Raw genomic sequence first — 23,331 nt, forward strand, 5'->3', positions numbered from 1 at the left:
TCTTTCGCCTGCAAAATTACAGCTAAGTGGTGCAACCAACATAAAGAAAAATGGTATAAATGTTTTTCAAAAACCTGGATGTAAAGGGTGCATTTCTAAGGACTTTGCACTTTGTTTTTCCTTCCTCCTTTAAAAAAAATCCTGTTTTATACTGGTTTCCACTCGAAATATCCTCTGCGTATGTGTTTGAGGGCCAGTCTTCTGTGCAAAACTGCTGCATTTTAAGTTAGTCTTCTTCATAGCGTGATGCTGACCGTTTTCCAGTCTAACTGTGTGTGTGTTTTGCAGGAAACAAGAGCTGCTGACCATCTCCAGTGTGCCTCTGGGAGAATGTCCACCCTCACCTCCCCGCACTGCACCACCCACCATGAAGGTGAGTGCTGTGGTCCCACATTCACACACAACACAAGCGTGCATCGCTCTATTAGCTGCTGCTAGCTGAAAACTGGTGCATTCATCTCTCAGTCACACCTTTTTACTAAATTAACCTCTATTAGCGTAATAGCATGAGAAAGTGAGAATGCCCTTTGTAGCATGCTATATGAAATGACCCTCATTTCTCTTCAGAAATGTCAACATGTTCATTACATAATGTCTCTAACCGACTTAGACATGCACATTAACCTGCGGTGCTGTCTGTGAAGGTACATGCGGTGTGTTTGAGGTAAAGCTTTTCATTCAAGGTTACCTCTAAATGTAATTCTAATTCATTTGGACTGAGAAATCCATTTTCTTCGGAGCATTAAGGTCCCATTGAGATCGCACAGTATCGCTATCTCTTTTATATGTGCAACAGCCTCAAGAGGGTCTGGAAAGATTTTCTGTCTTGTTTAAAAGTGGTACAGAGTTCAGAGATGGATTGTGCGGCATGAGCGGAGCACAGTCGGTGTCACCTTGAAATGAGACGCAATTGCCGAAAAATCAGAAGAGGAGGAAGAGAGGTGGGTGTTTATGCGGGAAGGCAGGGCGAAAGGCCGAGGTGTCAGGCGTGATATTAAGATGAGAAGACATGAAGTCGAACTCAGAGGTCATGATCCTGTTAGCCAGTGCTTTAATTATGTAGATCATTTCTCATACGGACTGATTAGATGTCTGAAGCACACACTAGTTGAACATTATACTTGAAATTTATAAAGGTCTCCATCAGGTGTTTCATTATCACCTGTTTTTTTTTATTTAAATATTGCTTTTTTTTTTCTTTTTTTTAAAGAACTTAAATTTCTTTGCCTCTCTTCCGAGCATGTTGTAAATTCTGTCATCATTTACTTAAGTGGTTTCCCTAAACTATGACAGTCAATGGGGTCCAATGTTATTTTGACACCATTGATTTTCATTGTATGGACAAAAATTGTTGAAATCAAACGTTCTTCAATCTTCTTTTATGTCCCACAGAAGAAAATAAGTCATGAAAATATGAAATGACATGAAGGTACTGGTTAAAAGTTTGGGGTCAGTAATAATTTTCATCATATCATTTCTGAAGGATCATGTGACACTGAAGACTGGAGTACTGATGCTGAAAATTCAGCTTTGCATTTTAAAAGTTCTTATAAATTGAAATAATATTTCACAATATTACTATTTTACTGTTCTTTTGATCATATAAATGAAATATGCCTTGTTGAGCATAAGGGACTCATCATTATAAATCATTATAAAATCTTACCAACCCTTCCCGAAATCTAGCTTTAGTTTGTACTGCGCTAATCCTAAAGTATATTTGTCATATAAAACTCACATAGCCAGTTTTTTTTCCTGTTCTAACCTTGTCCTTAGACTACAGTCACTTTACACATTACAGGGAAATGTTTGCAGAATACACTTTAACACAACACAATGTACTGTACCTCTTTTTAGGTTTAGCTATCCTTGTAGGGACATTTGGTCCACACAATGTTCCAAAACTACCTGACACACACACACACACACACACACACACACACACACACACACACACACACACACACACACACACACACACACACACACACACACACACACACACTAAAAACACTCCCACAATGTGCAAAGACTCCATTAACACCTGTGTTTGGGTGTAAACACGATACAGTTAGTAAGGACATATTAATCTGTATGTGTACGTGTCTTTTTAAGATCTATAATTATGTTTTGTTCACACAGTTAGTGGCCACTCCCAATGTAAACCCAGAGCCTAAAGACGAAAAGAGGAAAGGGAGGACAGCGAGTGTGTGGATGTGATAAGCTCTCTTGAACTGTGGCTCAGCTGTTGGTCATATTCAAAGCAGAACTAACTACAAAAGACCAAAAGACGCAGAGAGAATGAGAGAACTTAACTCATAAGTAAAGACACACTGGTAGGACCAGTTTTAGGGTGCGGACTTGGCCATCCTCTTCCTGTTTTGTGCTACTGAAAGCGTTTGCAAAGAGGAACACAGCTAATCTGAGGAGAGACGTATGATCGCCTGTATTACACACTGTGACGGGGGAAGCAGAATGTGAGAGGTATTAGCCTGGATGTGTTTATTATTGATGAAGCTTTATTCTAGTGCGTCTTTGTGAAGATCTTTATGTAATATCTGTTTAATAGCCAGTATTGGACAAGAGTGTCAGATGCACATATTACCTCAATGTCTTTATTTGTGCATCTATTTATACCTATAACTTCTTGGTCAATATAGTAAATATAGTGTTTATATAAAAAAAAGTAACATTTTACAGCAAGGTTCAATTTGTTAACATTTGCTAGTGCATTTGGTATCATTATCTTTTTTTTTTTTTTTTTTTTTTGCATTTATTAATCTAAGGCATGTTAAAAGAATATTCCGGGATTAAGTTTGACAACATTTGTTGCATTATATTGATTACCCCAAAAAATAGATCTGACTTGTCCTGCAAAAATCTAGGTTGCAGTTAGGCACTTTACAATGAAAATGAATGGGGAATGTATTGGACATGGAGGATTTATCTAATGTTAACTCATACAGCCTGAAATGTTACATATTAATATCAGTGGTGTGCAGTAGTGTTCTGAAACAAGGAAGCAAAGTCCTCACAGTTTTTATTTTATTTATTTAAATAAATCAAATGTAAATTCATGTCCCAGTTACACTTAATGTTGTCACATTTTACTGGTTAAACATTACATTAAAAAAATAAAGAAAGCAAACACAATTCTATACTGTAGTTTTACATTGACTAGTATGTAATTAATGTTCTATTTATTAAAACCAAGTATTAACCTTATCGAAATTTTTTAAGCATTTTTACATTTATTCCAAAATTATAACTACAGGCAGTAACAATTTAAACATTATATTTAAACAATAACAATTTAAATAATATATCACAGAAACGAAGATTTATCTTTAATTTCACCAAGCTAATTGCTCATTAAAACCCCCCCACAGTCATCATGTTTTCAGGCCATTTCAAGTTTGATTTTGACTGTTTACTTTTTCATTAGTCGATCATTAACTCCATCATTTTGTTCATTCAGACTGATTCGTGAACACGGAACATGTATGAAAAGGCGGGATTTATCGCACAAACCAATCGGATCCCATCATAGCGCGGTGGAGACATCTCACGTGACTTTCCCCCATTCATTTTAAATTACCCCCCACCAAACCCACCGCACGCTTTAGGGGGTCTTTTAAAAGTCAATACACACACACACACACACACACACACACACACACACACACACACACACACACACACACACACATACACACACACACACACACACATACTGTATCATGGTGTAATGTTAACTCATACAACCTGAAATGTTAAAAATGTATTTATTACATGTACATGTAGAAACATTAATTTAGATAAAAGTAAAAGTATTGTATTACCTCACCGTAAAGTGTTAACAAACCCTTTGAGTCATTATAAACCAGGTTTAAATGTGTTTTATCAACTATCAAGAACTTTTTATGTCTGCTCGAGAATACTTTTGTCCCTCAGTTCATTGTATTTTGGGTGAAGCTTCAAAGATCCTGTTAATCTTGCCTGAGACAACAGTGAAACTAACAGGTTGTCGTGGCAGATAAGCCTCTTTGTCTCTTTATAAACTTACTATGACGCCACAGGCATCATTTAAGACTATATGAATTTTTTATCATGCAGCTCTGATGTGTTTATATTTGATTTGATGTACTTGTCATCTGTAAGGGCAGGTGGGGCAGTGTCCCACCAAAATATTCATCCAAAACATAGACCTCTATATGAAGAGTTCAGATGCAAAAGCCTCTAAGTGCCATCTGAAATTTTCTTCTAGAATGATAATTTTTATCAAGCTCGTATATTTAAATTCAATAATTTCACTTATGGCATTGAAGATTACCTATTAATTGTCATTTAAGTGAAATTACTGAACTTAAATATACGAGCTTGATAAAAAAGATCATTCTAGAAGAAAATTTCAGATGGCACTTAGAGGCTTTTGCATCTGAACTCTTCATATACACTGAATGAATAATAAATTGTAAGTGTGTTCAGCATTATGATGATCATTTTCTTGATTATTTTAAGTCGTAAATTGAGCGGGATATATCAAAATTTAGCGTGTGGCTACGGCAGGCATTTATCCTGATACTAATCGGGGAAGATGGTGCCTGTGTCCGCAGCTCTACGGCGCCCCACAGGTTTCCAATGTAAAACTGCAGCAAGCTCTAATTTAGAGCCATTTGGGTAGATTTCAAACTGCCCCGCTTTTCGCGTTACCTTGCGTAAATCTCGCTCCAAATCAAGACGGTATGACTTCGCTTCGGTGTACATTAGTCTGCTTCAGGTCAGTAAGATAGCACACGTCTACGTCTGCAATATCGTGAAAGACGGTCTGTTAAAGATCACTTCATCTGGGAAGCATCTGCTGTTTACTAATCTGATAGACGTCTTTAATATGTCAGTTTTAAATACATTCTAAATCTTAAAGACGTTTTCTAAACTCTATTTGACATCTGACAGGAAACGTATTGCAGATGAGCAAACACTCTAAAAAATACATCTCCCAGATGTTAACACGCACATCAAATAGGCGCCTCTGTGATGTACGTGTGCTATCAACTATAGTTGGAATGTCTGGTTTTCCTAATGAAAGTGTAAATCCTTTAGTTTAAATGTGCTCTTGTGAATAGCCTTTATATAGTTCTGTTTTTTTCATTTTATTTTATGTTCTGAAAACAGACATGACTTTCTTTTCCTTATTGGAATTCCTCCTCAACTTAATAAGGCAATAAATTCTATATTAATACTAGCTTTCTATGTGTGCCTGTCAATCAACTTTTGAGCGCCACCCTCAGGCTGAATAACGCAAGGATATTCGATTATAAAGCTTACAAAATGTTTAACACAAACTTGCGCTAAGACCTCTGCCATACCTAAATGTAATGTCAGGGGCTGCTACTGCATTGGACCGCTGACTCGTGTGAATTTCTCACTCAAAAATCTCAATATTCAATAATCAAAAAGGTCAACAGGCCATTGCATTACAAAACGTTTAAAGCCTTTCCAAAAATCTACACATCTTTTACTGGTTTCCTTCTTTGGCCTTGCGTTGTGCCTTAGGATTTAGGAGTTGCCCTTATGTGTCCTAGTGATGTTTTGGTCTCAATCCCTCAAGGTTATTTGGGCAAAAATGCTTCAGCTGGGCTGAACTTTGTTGACTTTGTGAAGCCGAGTTGCCCTTGGATCCATGGCAGGTTAAACATTAGCGATCTACATTTGCTCTGTCCCACCCACCAACATCTGTTACTCTGTCTGATCATACGAATATCCTTAAACCAAAGGAATTTCTTTTGAACAAAAATCCGATTTCTTTGGGGTGGTCTGCCTCTTAACTAGCAGGGGTGCTCTGTTGAGGTAAGAGACTCTGGGTTCAGTTGACGTATTGTGCAAGTTTATCAAGAATAGTTGAGGTTGTTTATTATAAGCCCTTCAGGTCTAGACTAAAAATTATACTTTAAATATCTGGTGCATTTCTAATATTTAATCCATAATGGCTGCACAGCCCATTGATTAAATGAGGCTGTAAAGGTTCAGTAAGTTTGATTTAGACTGAAGATGTATTATGGTTTAAGTCTTTATGGAGAAAGAGTCATTTACTGTCATTCAACATGCATTAAACATATCTCAACCCATATCACATTCCAGTGTTTATGATATAGCACTACAAATGTGCAGTGGATTCCAGACTGTAGTTGTTGATTTGATTTTAGCTATGATCAGGCTTGTATATTTTGCCCTAAGACTGTGTGAGTTGGGTGTGTAAGATTGAGAGCCCAGAATACATGGGAACTTTTTTTTGTATGATTTAAAAACCATCCTAGGATGCACCTCATGTTGATTGAGAGAATGTCCAAAGTGAGCAGAGCTGTCCAGAAATTATTTCGTGATCATTACATGTTACTTTTAAAATGTAAAATGTTTTTTGTTTCATTTATTTAATGATTTTATTTGTAAAATGGAAAAATATTTTTATTTTATTGAGTATTTTAAAGTTATTTAGTTACTTTTTTGTATTTTAATTTTTTCATAGTATTTATTATTTTATTTTATTTTTTGATTAGGGATGCACAATAAATCAGTTCCAGGTTTATATTTAATTGAGAATGCTCATTTTACCTATTTATTTACATGTAGATTGTCTTTGCCATCATTTAATAATGACTTAACTTTAATCTTTAAAAGCACTACTAATTTTTAATACTGTTAAATGTATTATTTATACATCCAAATTTTCATATTGTAAATGTCTAATGTTTTGATGCTCACATTCATCTGTAGAATCTAAAACTATTGATATTGGTTTTTAGTGTTTTATTGATTGTTTAATTTAGAAAAAGAGTAATATCTGACATTTATCTTTTATCCATTACATGAAAATAATTATTGGACAGACTTTTAATAATGCTGCATCCCAAGTTTTATTGCCTTTACTGCTAAAATGGAAAAAGTAATAATAAAAAATAAGTGGTGTCAAAATTAACCTGTTCTTAGGAATATTTCTTTCTTGATTCTACAATTTCCTTCCAGATTAAAAAAAAAAAAAAAACATATGGGTTTGATGTAAATATCACCACAAAACTATGTAAATTTAGACATTCAAATACTGACTTATCTCAATTTATATTTCTTTCCCAGTCGGCGGAGTTCTTCGACATGCTGGAAAGGATGCAGGTAAGACTCCTTCCATTATTCAGATGATCTTATAAGTGCATGTCACTCTTTAAGATTCCTGTAATAACAGTATTCCTCCACTAACTTTGTAATTAGGCTGAAGAGCATTTTACTGTATAATAATATAACAATCACTGCATATTTTTGACCTTGAGTGCTGGCTAAGTGTTCTCTCTCCAGTGGACCACCAATCATCAGTTATTCTGAATGAATAATTACACATTTCGGCTCATTTGACAAAGCAGTGATTTGGCCAGAACTTTTCTCTGTGGTCAGTCTTTGGGTGGGGGTTTTGTAGGAGCCCCAGAGGGTGAGAGACTGGGAAAAGGACACACTGACCTGTTATATAACAATTGTGGTGTCATTGTGTGTATGTTTGTGAGGGTGTGTAGATCAGTGGTTCTCAATCCTGGTCCTGGGGACCCACAGCTCTGCACAGTTTGTATATCTCCCTCATTTAACACACCTGATTCAGATCATCAGCTCGTTAGGAAAGAGCTCTGAACTGAACTGGGTGTGTCAGATAAAGGAGACATATAAAATGTGCAGAGCTGTGGGTCCCCAGGACCAGGATTGAGAACCACTGGTGTAGATGATGGGCAGCAGGCAGCTAAAGATCAGCCGATCAATATGCTGAGGCAGAAGCGTGGTGTCTTAGTCGGGTGTTATTAAAGCCCTCGGTCTTCTTGAACAGATCTCTGTATGAGTGACAGATCGATGGTTTGTCGGAAGGGCTGATGTCTCTCTCCATCACATGCACTTGTGATGTTCTCAATCAAATACGAAGGTGTTTATAGGTGTGTCTTAGTCAGCTCCATTCTGTAGCATGTACAGAGCCCAAGGAATTGGCCTTTTCCTACTTTCTTTTTCTAAAAGAGATTTTGTTTTTAATTACATTCCTAGGGCCAGATTTACTAAACAGGGCACATTAGCGTGAGAGTGCAATCCCAATAAAGTGCCGATGGGAGTGGAAAGTTCTTCGCGTGATCTACTGACGACGCGCAAGTGAAAGAACACAGACGCTGTCAGATCATTTCCATAATGACCAACGCAATCTACCAAGAGCAGAGCAAATTAGCATCTGGTTTAAGACATGCTTTTTTGGGTGGTAAATAATGGCGCAAATACCAGTATATTGACATGCGCAAGCCTTAGTAAATCCCCCTGCATGATTCATTTAAATACTCTCCTCCCATAAATTTTGTGTCTGAAAGAAATACTCCTACAAATGCATATGCAATAAGGTCAGCCGCAAAAATAACCCTGTCCAAGCCTTTTTAGCTAATTTTATTCACTGCGTGTCTTTAGTAAATCCTGACTAGTTTTTTAATGCCAAAAGAGGGTTTGCGCTGGAGCAAGCTGTTAGTAAATCTGGCCCCTAATGTCTATGAAAGAGAAACAATGCCACAAACTTTTAAGAACTGAACAGGAATAAAATTTGAAGAAAAAAAATATTTTTTGTTTAATTTTATTTAACTTTAAAATTTTGACTTTTAATGTTTTAATTTCTAAATAAAGTTAATTAAAGGGATACTTCAGGATTTAGCATTAAGCTTTGTATTAGTAGAAAACCTGTAATATTTTTGAATTACCGTGGTTTCCACCCTCATATCCCCATGAGACGAGAGATTTATGTATTTTTTGTCTGGAAAAAATCCTCCGATGACGCAAAAATCGTCATTTTGCGTCATCGGAGGATTTTCTGGCCAGAGGCTAGAGACTACAGCCAGTAGTAGGGGCTGTTCCGCATGTGTTCAACCCGCCCATAGAGGGTGGAATCTCACTCACAGAATGTAGTGTCAGCCGTCTTTCTTTGGAAGCTAAGCTTGCAGGCTCTTATTCTGTGGAGAAAGCTGAGTAGTAGGAGAAAACTGAGTAGTAGGGGTTACCACCCTCTTTTTCCCAGACATGTACGGCCGTTGAGATCGTCCAAAATGTCCGGGATTCGGCTTTTGCTTTCTGCGGTCGCCATTCATTGTTTACATGCACACCTTTTGTTTCAATCTAACTGAATTCATTCCGATTGGTGAATCTGAATGTAGTGTTTACATGAACGCTAAACAAGTGATCGGTTGATGTGCGTTTTAACATTGCTTAGAAAATTCCCGCTCCTCCGTGAGAGATGCGAGACCCGGCGCGTCTCAGTAATGGAGCCACCGGCCTCGCGCTGTTCTCCCGCGGCCGTCAGCCTCGTCCTGCTCGCCACAGTAAACATGATGAATGGCGACTGTAGAACGCAAAAGCCGAATCCCGGACATTTTGGGCGATCTCGAAATCCCGGGCAAACTCGTCACGGAGACTCACTAGTAGCCTAACCTTGTTGTTTTCAACTGCGCTCTCTAACTGGTAGGCGTGGCTTGGGAGTGGCCTCCTAGGGCAGCGAAGCAAGTGCATTCTGGGAGTTGTTGTCTTTCATCCACATAAGCCAAAAATACATTTTCTGGCTTTTCTCAGTCTAGAAAGCTCCAAATTCAAAAATTTCTTCACATTTCTTCTACATAAATGACCTATTTTAAATACACATTCATCTTTCTAGAGGTGAAGTATCCCTTTAATTAAAATTTATATTTAAATTAATCAAAATGAATATTATGTAATTTTAATGAATACAATTCTTTCTTCCTACACACGCTGGATCATTCACTGGAAACTGAAAGTAACTCTTTAAAATTTACTCTTTGAATTCTTGCACCCGGGAACACCATTCAACACCATTATAACTAAAAGTTTGCTAAGAAGTATTTCCTACTAAAGCAAGGCGGTATTTTACTCTGGTAAGCGTATCTGTAGCAGACTGGGTGGGAGTGGCCTTGGACAAAAACATGCCCAGTGCATTATGGGTGTTAAAGTTTTCCTATTTGTCAAAAGGGAAAACAGCAGCCTTTTTTTTTCTCTGTTCTCAGGTAGCACCGATTTCAAAACATTTGTACCTTTCTACTATATAGGCAGCCAAGTTTTATTAAAAGCCCATTTTGCCAGCACTGAAGTACCCCTTTAACTGTGTAAGAGCTAAAATGAAGATTGTCAATGGTGTGTTATACAACCCCATTGGGAATATATCAGTTACCTTTTAATGAGTCACCTCGTAATCATCAAAATAATTGCCATCGATGTCCCAATATTCAGATTCGCAATAAAGGGAACTAAGAAGCAAATTTAGATACAGCTTTAGCCTCACCACAGCTAAGAGCCAAACATTATAAAGGTTTCAAACTGAGATTCTGCCTTTATTCATCTCTAGGCAACTGTTTTTCCTAGACTAACAGGAAACAGTTTACCAGGGGAACCACAGTTTTTGACCAAATATCTTGATATTAGCCATCATAGTGTTATTAAAACAATTTAAAATGGGGGTTAAAATGACAAAAAGGTTTGGAAGACTCCTTTGACTATAAACATAGCTGTTTTAGTGTGTCATGCATTCTTCCTCTTCCACTCTCTTCTGCTTACCTGGACACGACAGATTCCCAAAACTGAGGAGACTAAGAGAATCAAGGTTGGGCTGGTATTCTGAATGTGTTTGTGTATTTTGTGTCTGTAAGTGCATGCGTGTGAGTGGGAGAGTTGTGTGTGTATAATATCTTCTTCTTCAGTCTTTTCTTCTCTATAAATATTCTGATAAATATCAGCCACAGTCTGGAGTTTCACAACATCAATCCACATCAATCATTTTGAAGTATTTTTGTACATTTAGTAAAGGTCAGTGTTGATGGCCATCAGACGTTACCAGAGAGTCCAAATGCAGACTTAAAAACCTGTATATCTCATATATGATTATAGGAATGCAAGCAGAGAATAATCAGATGCCTTTTTTGTTGCAGCTGCTGTTTTTTTTTTTTTTTGTTTTTTTATCAGTCATATTGTGTTGTAGATATTATTTCTCTATCCTGCTCTTGGGATGCAATAAACAGACTGTAATTTGTGCAGTCGGCTCTACGGTGTTATCCTAAGATCAAATTTATTTTTCTCTCCTACAGGATGACTACATCCCTTACCCCCGGATTGAGGATGTGAGTCCTTACACACACACACAAACACACACACACACACACACAAATCAAGCCTATAGTTATATGTACTGTATATTATTATGTTCTTGTTTTAGCAAATTAGCTCGAGAATTTCCATTATGCTCAAGTGTTTTAGGACCGAAAGGAACAGATTGTCTCTATTTATTATACAGCTCTCTGGATTACTAGTACTGATTGGTCAATCACTGTGTTCTGCATTTTGATAGGTTTGCAAAATGATTGCTAAGCTCAAGCTGTTGTCCCTGACAACAAATCTCATATACTCTGCTACACAGAAAAAAAATTGGTAACCTTAAATTATATAATCTAAATTAACTGGTTTTATTGAAGTCAAAAATATAATTTAATATTTCTGAAAGTACATTAATTTATTCCAATAAAGTTATAGATCTTTTTTTTTTTTTAAGCAGGTAGAAATCGCTCTTTAAGTTAACAATTACAGGTTACCACTTTTTCCAATGTTTTAATTTTTCCATAGTTTTCATAGGTAACAATTGTAAGGGCCGCTCAATCGGCCCAACGACAGTTTCTGAAAAGCGGTTGAAGGTTTATGCGTGTTATTGTCTTTTCAGTGTGGCAAAGTAATTTAATTACCTCTTTGTTTCATCTGACTCCAAAAATGAAAAAGGTTTAATTGATGTTTGTTAATCATTAAATTTAGGTGAACTCTTTGTTGAAATTACACTCGTTCATCCGGATTCCTATAACACGCACCGGCCGGGTATACATAATCACAAGCTCGTCAGTCTCGGTCATTAGACAGAGGCGATTGACTAATATCCTATGGCTGTACTCTACTTGCTGATTCTAGAATATATTATTTAGTCCCCATAGAACTGAACACAATTAAGGTAAGACTATCAAGCTGACCAACTTAACTAGCCTACTTCTAATGGTAACTTTGTATAATCATGCTGTGGTTTCCCATGTACACTTCGTTAGAATAATACTAAACAATAATCAGAGGCTGAGGCTCACCCCTATTTAAATTGGTCTAACAACACTCTGTTGTTCTAATTATACATGACTAATGCCGATGTGTTATTCGGATCTCTAAAACTTCAGTCGGTGTGTTTCTCTGCTCCACCTAAGCTGAATTTCAGTCCATTTACTAACCTGAGTGTAGAATTGTGATGTTATGGATTTAACGTAATCTACTAGAGTTAATAATTTCAGAGTAAATCAGAATAAATCCAAATGTAACAATTTTTTATTAGTCAGGTACATGTATCATGCCAATTACATAATCAATTCAAAGATAATCAATACAATAACATTGTAATAGATCCACTGAAGGCAAGTTGTAGAGAACCCATGTGCAGTTTATTCACACATAACAAGATCCAAGATCAAACATAAAACAAAAGCATGGCTTGGCATGAACTTAGAACAAAACATAAATGTGGACATGGAGCTTCCCATCTATGGTTACACAAACAAAACTTGACAAAGACACATGGCAAACATTAGGGCTTAAATACACACAAGACTAATGACAAGACAAGGGACACCTGTGAACAATAAAACAATGAACCAATGACAACATGACACATCGGACAAGGGAACACATGGCAGGATCACATGACTAGAACAGGGATCACATGACAGACATTAAACAGGAACATGAAACCAACTTACACTATGATAGTAACATTCATTAATAATGTCAACATTGCTGTTAATTGTTTAAAATTACACATGAAATTGATCAAAAATGACAGTAAAAACTTTTATATTTTTATTAAAAAATCTTTTTGAACTTTCTACTCATCAAAGAATTCTGAAAATTAAAAAAAGAGCAGAACAACTTTTAAAAAAAAACATTGATAATAATCAAAAATGTTTCTTGAGCACCTAATCAGCATATTATAATGATTTCTGAAGGATCATGTGACACTGAAGACTGGAGTAATGATGCTGAAAATTCAGCTTTGCCATCACAGGAATAAATTACAGTTTAAAATAATTAGTTTAGTTTACACTACTCTCATTAGAGTATAGTAGACTGTCTATAGACTGTTAGGTTAGGGCTAGGTGTTAGGGTTCAGGTAAGTAGAATAAGTTGATAGATACGCAGTTGCAAAGTTACTTTTAGTCAGTAGAGTGTCTCTTGGGGGACCATTAAAATAAAGTGTTAGCAGATAGTCTACTAATACTCTGAGAGTTAGTTGGCATGTAGTTGCAAAGTTACTTATAGTAAAATAAAGTGTTACCTAAAATTTCACAATATGGCTGTTTTTACTGTATTGTTGATCAAATAAATACAGCCTTGATGAGCATAAGAGACCCCAAACGTTTGAACGGTAGTGTATGTGTATTTATGTAATAGTAAGATATATCTATATAATCATTATAAGTACCTGAATTGCTCATCTGTAAGGTTTGTGAATTTTTTTTAATAATAAAGGTTATTATAAAGTTATTAAGTTATATAACGGAAATCAAAATGACTTTGATGTTTTTCTTCATATTGGCTGTGTAGGTCCTGGAGAAGGGTGGTCCCTACCCTCAGGTCATTTTACCTCAGTTTGGCGGATACTGGATTGAGGATCCCGAGGCTCCAGTCGGGACGCCCACGTCCTCAGACGGCAGCTTCTGTGAGGAGGAGGATGATGGTCTTAGTCCTGGTGGAGGAGGAGGCTCCAGCTACAGGCTGGAGTGTAACAACACCTCACGTGCTTACCGCAAACACTTTCTGGGCAAGGTCAGGATTCATTTGTTATTGCAGACATTGTTTATTTTCTATACTGTAAGTCCACAAGGTCAAAAGTACCCATAGTTAAAGAAACACCCATGTACACATTTTTTATAATGGGTTATTCTTACCACAGCCACACAATTTCAATGCCCTTTCAGCTGAAAGTAAGTGTCCCGTCTGAGGTAATATGTCATGTGCCCATAGCTTATGCACTCACAGTTTTTCATAACACTGGACATGAGGTGTGATGACACGAACATTTTGTGCTCTACATTTTGGTATCAGTTCTGTTTCACAGAGAGCTTGACTTGAACGAGCCACGCTTGTGTGCTATAGATGAAAAATCAGTCTATTGGAAAATGAACCATATTAAAATTTGTGAGGAAGCAACCTGTGTAATGACGCCTGTGAAAACACCTTTCTCAGGAGCACATGAACTATTACTGCACAGCCAGTAGTATGGGACACCTCATCATGTCTCTGAAGTATGAAGAAGTAGACGGACAGGAGTCACTCCGCATCATGCTCAGGTGCCACACACTCCAACGCATATTGAAACTCTGGTATAGTCATAGCTAGGTAGGCCTGTATTGTCATCATAAATAGCTGAGCATTTATTCTCGAGTGTGATTTTCTAGGTCAAAAACAAAGACCCTTCATGAGCGGATCCCACTTGAAGGACTCCTCCAGTTACCAAGTGTACCACAGATAGCCAAGGTGTGTATTGGCAAGATGTGCAGTACCAGGCAAAATTCATCATTAAATAACATAAATGAAAATATGCAGTCCAAACAAATGAAAACTGTCTTTTAGATTGTTCCATTGCCTTCATAACAGCATTGCAGACTTTTGGCATTCTCTAAATAATTGTATGGGGAGTATGTTTTTAATAGTGATATTATTATTCATATTAATATTATTATTCTGCAAGGATGCATTAAATTGATCAAAAGTGACAGTAATATCTGTTACATTGTTAACATTGTTTACAAATACATGCTGTTCTTTCATCAAAAAATACTGACCCCAAACCTTTGAATGGTAGTTTATACACTGTAAAAAAAACTAAATTTTTTAAGTACAATCAACTTGGATGTTTAAGTCATTTCAACTTAAATTACATTGAACTGACTTAAAAAACAAATCTTGTTTAACAACTTATTTTGATGAGTAAGAGCAATGTAAAAACATATGTTGTCATAACTTATTGATCATATAATTTTTTGTATACAGTATATATTTTAATTATTTCAACCAACCAATGAAAAAAGATTTTAGAGTTATTGTTCTAGTCCAACTGTAATCAAACTTTTAAAGTGCATGAGGACACAAATTCTCAAAAAAGTTTCTCAAGACCACATACTTAGCAGACCTCCTTTGAACTTCCCTCAATCCACTCAAAAGATGCGAGATGCTCACATCAGATGTGTCCTGTGTGTTTCAGCTGCTCTGCGATGATGTCACGGGTCTAAAGTTCAACCCCGTCCTCTACCCTAGGGTGAGCATTTCTCTGTTTCTCACTCCATCTGTGACTTACCTACTCCAGGCGTCAGGGTGAAATAGGGCTATGCTTTGCTCCGTCTCACCCTAGTACCCAAGTCATCTGAATTAAAATGTTCCCATGCTCCAGGGGACTCACAGATCCATCTGCTTTACACTGCCCGGCGTGCCTGAACCACATAGAGTGTTTGAGAGAAGCCTTGATCATCTCAAGGCTTCGCATGGCAAACACAAACTCCTGAATTATGGAAAGGCACTGACACACATATTTAACCCTGCGGGCGCTTTTGCTCACTTTTTCGTTCTCTCTCGCCCAAGGCCTCGCAACTGATCGTCAGTTTTGATGAGCACGAAGTGAACAACACTTTCAAGTTTGGAGTCATCTATCAGAAGTTTGGTCAGGTGAGAGTCGTCTTGAGTGTTTTTTTTTATTTTTATTTTATTTAGGCCTATTTTCATTGCTATTGTCCTTTCACATCAGACATCAGAGGAAGAGCTGTTCGGCAACAACGAGGAGACGCCTGCCTTTGCTGAATTCCTCAGTGTTTTAGGAGACAATATTGAACTGCAGGATTTTAAAGGGTGAGTGACGGAGATTAAACTCTGAAAACTGCCGCCAGGGGTCACCTACACGCACACAAAAGGCCCGTTTTAATATTAAACAATAATCAGAGTTAATATGTGAATAATTTAGTTCATAATGTGCGTGATTTTGACTGTAAGTCTGCGCAGGGTAATCAGACTGATCTGCCTAAGCTTCCGCAGAACTAATTTGTCTGGTGATATTGTGCTGCTTAGCTTCAGAGGAGGTCTGGATGTGTCTCATGGACAGACGGGATCCGAGTCCGTCTATACTACGTTCCGTCAGAGAGAAATCATGTTTCACGTTTCCACAAAACTTCCCTTTACAGAAGGAGACATTCAGCAGGTGGGCTACACAAATCCAGAATTTGTTCGTTTTTTTGTGGTATTTTCTAAACATTTTTCTCTTGTGTCATGTTCTCTCAGCTCCAGAGGAAGAGACATATTGGCAATGACATCGTCGCAGCCGTCTTCCAGGAAGGGCCCACGCCATTCGTACCTGATATGATCGCTTCCAACTTCCTTCATGCCTACGTGTTAGTGCAGGCAGAAAACCCCTGTACTGATCATACCATGTACAAGGTTTGCCAAACACCTCACTGATTTACTCCAGATAGCCATCAATCCCTTAACCAACACTGATCTGAGATATCGATCTGTGTTCACAGGTGTCCGTCACAGCGCGAGAGGATGTCCCTCCGTTCGGCCCCCCTCTTCCAAACCCTTCGGTCTTTAAGAAGGTAATATAGAAGATTGCGTCAATTAAATATTGCATCAAAAGATGATGATTTGTATCATATGATGATGGAGATCAATTCTTCCCCAGGGTCCAGAGTTCCGTGAATTTCTCCTGGCAAAATTGATCAATGCAGAAAATGCTTGCTACAAGTCAGACAAGTTCGCCAAGCTAGAGGTGAGGGAAAAACAAAATCCAGAGATCAACATATCACCTGCCTACGGAAGCTTGTTTCCACCACGGAATAAAATCTCAACTTTTTAGCGAGTTTATATTTCACATATTTCACATTCTGTCATTATTTACTAATGCTGTCATTGAGTTTTCATTTCCGGAACTATCCAATTAGTCGATCTGCTTTATTGTCTATTTGTGTGTGTGTGTGTGTGTGTGTGTGTGTGTGTGTGTGTGTGTGTGTGTGTGTGTGTGTGTGTGTGTGTGTGTTTTACAGGAGAGGACACGAGCAGCACTGTTAGATAACCTTCACGATGAATTGCACAGACAGACACAGGCCACAGTAGGACTGGGCTCAGCTTCAGATGAAGAAAAGCTAGAAAACGGAGGTCATGGTGGGCTGCTGGAGTCTTTTAAGGTGAGATGTCGTATCCTGACTTCCACTTGACCCTCTTAAAATCTCAGAGAACCTAAAGATTCGGTTTACTGAATGATGTTGCACTTTGATTTTTATTCTGTATAGAGAAAATTCTCAATTCCTTCTAAAAATATATCATATATTCTCAAATATGTACACTACCATTTAATATTTTGGGGTCAGTAAGATTTTACTTTTATTCAGCAAGGATGCATCAAATTCAGTAAAGACATTTATAATGTTACAAAAGATTTATATGTATAAATGCTGTTTGTGTTTTACTTTCTATTCATCAAATGATCCTTAAAAAATAGCACGGTTTCCACAAAAATATTAAACAGCAACTGTTTTCATCATTTATTATAAAATGCACCAAATCAGCATATTAGAATGATTTCTGATTGAAGAATCATGTGACTGAAGACAGGATGCTGACAATTCAGCTTTGCAATTACAGGAATAAATTACATTTTTAAATAAATGTAAAGTTGTAATAATATATTTCACATTATTACTGTTTTACTGTATTGTTGATCAAATAAATGCAGCCTTGGTGAACTTTCTTTTTTTTTTTTTTTTTTTTTTTTTTTTTTACATTACCGACCCTAAACTTTCAAACGGTAGTATATGTACACCCACAGTTATAATGTCTGCCACTGAATGTCATTTTTATATAAGACAATGTACTTGTCTGTCTTGATCGGCCTGTCAGCATGTCATTCTGGCTGTCTAGATATTAAAATGCATGAAAATCGGGTGTTTTGACCTACTAAGCTCTCATTATAAGGCCTGTTTGTGTGTTAGTGACCATATGCATGATTTTGCCGTGTGTGGGTGTTTACAGGCAGGGTGGAGGTGTGTGTTGGGCAGTTTGCAGACACACACATATCCAGCAGTTCTGATCTGCGTAGCAGCTGTGACTGTGTATCATTACCAAGCCGAACTGGTGCAGATGACCAGTTCACATTAAACAATACATCAATACATTTAACATGTATGCAACAACACAAGACTCTTAGATTTCTCTGTAGGTTGTTTGTACTTTTGTGCAAGTTAATTTGTACATTTTTTAATTATTTGTATACATTTGTATTAGATTTTTTTAGATTTGATTTTAGTAGTTTTTTTCTAACATTTATAACATGAATATATTATAATACAATATAAAATGTTATATTTATATATATGTAAGTTATAAATGTTGAATGTAGTATGAATATATTATATTATATATAATTATTATATTATATTATTATATATATATATTATATATTATATATAATATTTTAAATATTATTATAATATTAAGTCAATTATATATTTTGTAGGTATAATATAATTGTATGTCACAAAATAAAATAAACAAAATATAAAATATAAATAAAATATATTTTTAGAGATGTTTGTTGTGGAAAGTTTGTAAAGTCTCAAAAAAGTATATAACATATAAAAAATACATAAATAAATGAAACTAAAGATGAGAGTAGACTGTGTTTTCTGCCCTTCTTTAACTTTTGGCTTTAGTATAAGTTAGTGTTTAGCGCCACCTACTGGCTTTTCATGGAAATACAATTCCGTTTTCCAAACTTCATTATAATTATTAGGGCTGATATAAACAAATAAATAATTTAAATTAAATGCATTATTAACCAGTTAATATAAACAATGCACATATAAGCCTTAAGAATATTCTGTGATGAGATAATCTCTGACAACTTCACGTTTTCTCATCATTTGCCTTTTACTCAATACGGTTTCTACATTTAGGTTCGTTCTCAGTCCTTCTCTTACCCTCTTCTATGTCTCTTTCTCTCTCTGTCAGAGGGCCATGCGTGTGAGGAGCCACTCCATGGAGACGATGGTGACTCATAAACACAAGAGTCCAGGAGCCGTGGCGGGGGTCCCGTCCAGCGTCAGCGGTGGAGGACTCCAGCAGAACAGCATGGAGTGCACCAAGAGCACCTTCACTGTACTTATATTCTCCTACATTCATTTATTCAGATGAAATTCTTATCTTATCAAGTGTATGCTGATAAGTCACTTATTATTGGGGTGCAGCAGTGCATTAGCTTGATGCTTTATTTGTGTGTTTGTGTTTGTGTTTGTCAGCCTCCAGTGCTGTCTGCAAAGTCTCCGTTAAAGAGTCCTGTAAAGCGGCGCTCTGGTTTGTTCCCCAGACTGCACTCCAGCACAGAAAGTCCAACTGAGAAACATCCAACTCGCGGGTACTCAAAAAACACATCAATTTATATATAATATACACACACTGATGTGCAAAAATCTGACTCTATATACAAAGATGATCACTGCATCCCAATAAGCCTACTTATACTATGCCCTAAAAGTAAGTACTGTTTTTGTGGAGAAAAAGTACATACTTTTGAGTGTGTAGTAGAAGAGTAGGCAAGCTTTGAGACATACTACCTCATCATAATCAAGTCTTAAACTGACCACTCTCTGTCAGTTAGTTATGTATCCTGTCACCGTTTAAACTGCCCTGTCAATCATATTGTCACAGTTAACATCCTCCACATGTTATTTCATTTCATACTGAATAGAAATGTAGTAGCATGTTGATTTGCCAGTCGTGGGACTTTCATGCGGAGAACTCTTCTCATGTGTTCACACTTTTTTTCTAGTTTGTAGTTTTTGTAGTTCTAATCGAATCTTCGGCCAGCGCATGATAATATTAGTCGTTAGAGTGTGCACGGATCCGTACTCTGTACAAAAATAGTCTACAATTTTGAATACTATCTAGGATGGATAGTATGCAAATTGAGACGCAGCAAATGTAGCTCACAATGTTACACTTGTGTGTGTCTGTGTATGCCACGTTTGTACATTAGTATTTCTGAAAAACACTACATAAGCTGTTTTCTGTTTTCATAGTGACCAAAAAACAGAAGTATTCCCTCACTCACAGGAAGTGAGGTCAGAGACGTCGTCCAATCCGAGTTCACCAGAGATCTGCCCAAACAAGGAAAGGTGGGTCTTTGTGCTGTTTCTGAGTTCCAGGTCCTCATGTAGCCACAGCTGATCTTTTGATGACCCAGAAATGCAGTTTTAAATGCTTTTCCAGCACATTTTCTTTAGCAAAGTCCTGTTTATTTCATAGTTCTTCAGCAAAATAGAGAATTGTGGATTTCTGTTGTGTGATCTCTGTCCTGCTGGTTTGGTCCTGCAGGCCATTCGTGAAGCTGAAAGAGTGTAGCGGCAGAGCTAATATCTCCCGATCCTCCTCCAGCACCAGCAGCTTTAGCAGCACAGCGGGGGATGGAGACGGACTGGAGGAGCTGGAAATGGTGACACACACACACAGTCAAAAACAGTTCTGTTGACCTTTCAGGGGATTTAAAAGATCACACACACACACACACACACACACACACACACACCACACACACACACCACACCCACACCCACACCCACACACCCACACACACACCCACACCCACACACCCACACACACACACACACACACACACACACACACCCACACACCCACACACCCACACACACACACACACACACACACACACACACACACACACACACACACACACACACACACACACACACACAATTCATGTACCCACAGAGAACAGCTTCACCTTGCCCAGTCCTTCAGGAATTTGCTGCTGGCTCTTATATAGATAGTGTTTAAACATGAGATATAATTAATTTTGGGTATATCAAACAAGCAATCTTTGGTCTTATTAATCTATTACTTGTTCCAGAACAAATTGATTTTGGTTAAGGGGAAAATTAAGTTTCATAACTTTATATTTAGGCTATATTTCACTTAAATCCTGTACTAGAGTGCTGCTTGTACGTTTGACTGAATTGTTTTGCTTTAAGTCTTAAAGGGACTTTACTGTCAACTTGAGATTTGAATCCATGGTGGAAGGAAGTAGTTCTGCACAAAAGAGGATTTTTAAAGACACTCCGTTGTTGTTTCTTATTTATTTACTCACGTGTGGAAAAAATGAGATTTATTTACTCAACGCAAAAAAACAAACATTTATACAATGTCAAACTGTTGTATAGACGCAATATCACACTCGTAACCGTGCAATATGGCTGTATATGAGCATGCTGTGATTACCTACGGCCGAATCACAGCAGTGCTGATATAGCCTACAGATATAGCTGATATAGCCTACAGTGCTGATATAGCCTATATATATATATACACACACACAATACATATGATTTATTTTGTTGTTTTATATATTATAAAATATATAATCTACCTTGAAAAATAAATATTTTTCTTGTTCTAAGTCTAACAAAATTTTGTTAGGTTTATGCTTAAAGCAAATACAATCAAATCAATTGAGTTATAAAAAGTATGTAAGGATATTTTTTTACAGTGGGAAAACAACACAATGATTCATTTTTGCAGTGTGTCTAGCAAAGCTCTTGCAGATAATTACCTCAGATAAGCTCACTGAAACCAATTGCATTATGCTTCAGCCACATCTAGGATTTTTTGATATTTTTTAAACTGAGAAAAATTAATGAAGAAAATACTTTTTTCCATGTTTCTTTCTCTAGCAAAGCTCCTGCGGATAATCGCTTCAGAAAAGCTCACTATGAAAACAATTCAATTACGCTTCTGTCACATCTAGAAGCTTCCAGTACACAATTGATTTGCAGATAACCATCGCACACTTTCTAAATGGCCATTTGCATTGATCCACTCAGCCTGACGCCTGTCAATGTGCCTAATTACTTCTCCAGAACTAGTTCTAGGACAATCTATAACAAATGCAGTAGTATTAACAGTGCCACTGCAGTTCACTCAGACTGTCATTTGGTGTGTGTTGTGTCCTGTAGAGCAGTCACCCGTCCACGGCTTCATCTGTGTACAGTCCGTCTCTCAGCGTGGAAAGCCAGAACTCCGGAACGCCACTGATCATGTGCCGCAGTCCCACAGGTGAAAAGAGCAAACATGCACTACACGGCTAAAAGTTAGTGGACAGACACCCGAAAACCACACTCATAGGTGCTTGATGAACATTTCAGGTCAAAACCATTGAGTATTAATAGGCAATCGGTAGTCAGACTCGCAATTAAAGGGATAGTTCACTCAATAATGAAAATTCTGTCACGAATTACTCACCCTCACGTCAATCCAAACCCGCAAGACTTTTAAAGATCAAAGAACCTAAGATCTTTTCGATGAAATCTGATAGTTTTCTGTCCCTCCATTGACAGCTACGCAACTACCACATTTATGCTTCAAAATGTTCATGAAGAGATCGTAAAACTAATCCATATGAATTGAGCTGTTTAGTCCAAATTTTATGAACAAATATGATGAACAGGTTGAATTTAGGCTTCAACTTTTTCATGCACAAACAGATTAGAAACATGTAAATGTAAAAAAGCATAATAGGATCCCTTTAAATAGTCTGAATCATCAGTTAGACTGAGGGTGGTGTTCACATACTGTACTTTTAGCCATGAGATGCATAAACGCACATGTACTTGCATGCACACACAAATTCTTGCACGTTGGCACTAACAAAAAACAAGAACTCCACCTGTTTTCCTCAGATGTAAAGAGCAAAACTTCACCAAGGTCAAACTTGAAATTCCGCTTCGACAAGCTGAGCCACTCCACAGTGAGTACCATGTCCTCGAATAACCTTTAATATTGAGGGTGTGTGTGTATTTTGATATTGGTTTCAAAATCGATTGTTTTATGGTAGATCAGATTGATAACAACGGTGATGTTGAATGACGGCACGTGTGTTACTCTGGGTTTTATGGTGAAAGTGCATTTGTTATCTTAGATCTATAACAGTGCGTTTGTTTCCATTTGCAAAGTGAATAATGAGAACAATCCTTTCTTTCAGGGTCATTAGGTCAGACAGAAGCCACTGCATGGACAAAAGGTAAATATCAAATATCAAAACATATAGGAAATATCAAAACTTTCGATACTGATACTTGCATAGAAATATAAATAAAGTTTTTTTTTATTACATTTTATTTATTTAGAATGAAAAAGAATGGA

The 23,331-nt window shown here is 37.0% G+C and overlaps 1 protein-coding gene across 4 annotated transcripts in view; it reads left to right on the top strand.

Annotated features, from left to right (window-relative positions):
* The window catches only part of rap1gap2a (RAP1 GTPase activating protein 2a), an 84,299-nt gene that overhangs the window by 58,884 nt on the left and 2,084 nt on the right, over positions 1-23,331 (top strand). For 3 of the 4 annotated variants that reach the window (XM_081370665.1, XM_081370664.1, XM_081370663.1), the window contains 21 exons: positions 289-373; positions 7,132-7,167; positions 11,145-11,177; positions 13,681-13,902; positions 14,323-14,426; positions 14,535-14,613; positions 15,341-15,394; positions 15,715-15,798; positions 15,878-15,978; positions 16,195-16,324; positions 16,405-16,560; positions 16,647-16,718; positions 16,805-16,891; positions 17,166-17,306; positions 19,129-19,275; positions 19,416-19,531; positions 20,196-20,291; positions 20,491-20,608; positions 22,146-22,245; positions 22,869-22,936; positions 23,171-23,209. In XM_081370665.1, coding sequence (XP_081226791.1) covers positions 368-373; positions 7,132-7,167; positions 11,145-11,177; positions 13,681-13,902; positions 14,323-14,426; positions 14,535-14,613; positions 15,341-15,394; positions 15,715-15,798; positions 15,878-15,978; positions 16,195-16,324; positions 16,405-16,560; positions 16,647-16,718; positions 16,805-16,891; positions 17,166-17,306; positions 19,129-19,275; positions 19,416-19,531; positions 20,196-20,291; positions 20,491-20,608; positions 22,146-22,245; positions 22,869-22,936; positions 23,171-23,179 — 1,959 coding nt within the window. In that variant the 5' untranslated portion in view covers positions 289-367 and the 3' untranslated portion in view covers positions 23,180-23,209. Of the gene's footprint in view, positions 1-288; positions 374-2,142; positions 2,485-7,131; positions 7,168-11,144; positions 11,178-13,680; positions 13,903-14,322; positions 14,427-14,534; positions 14,614-15,340; positions 15,395-15,714; positions 15,799-15,877; positions 15,979-16,194; positions 16,325-16,404; positions 16,561-16,646; positions 16,719-16,804; positions 16,892-17,165; positions 17,307-19,128; positions 19,276-19,415; positions 19,532-20,195; positions 20,292-20,490; positions 20,609-22,145; positions 22,246-22,868; positions 22,937-23,170; positions 23,210-23,331 lie in introns of those variants that run through there. The other variant, XM_081370666.1, reaches the window with a different exon arrangement.

This window comes from Scardinius erythrophthalmus (assembly GCF_964197995.2).
Source record: "Scardinius erythrophthalmus genome assembly, chromosome: 7".
Classification (NCBI taxonomy): Eukaryota; Metazoa; Chordata; class Actinopteri; order Cypriniformes; family Leuciscidae; genus Scardinius; species Scardinius erythrophthalmus.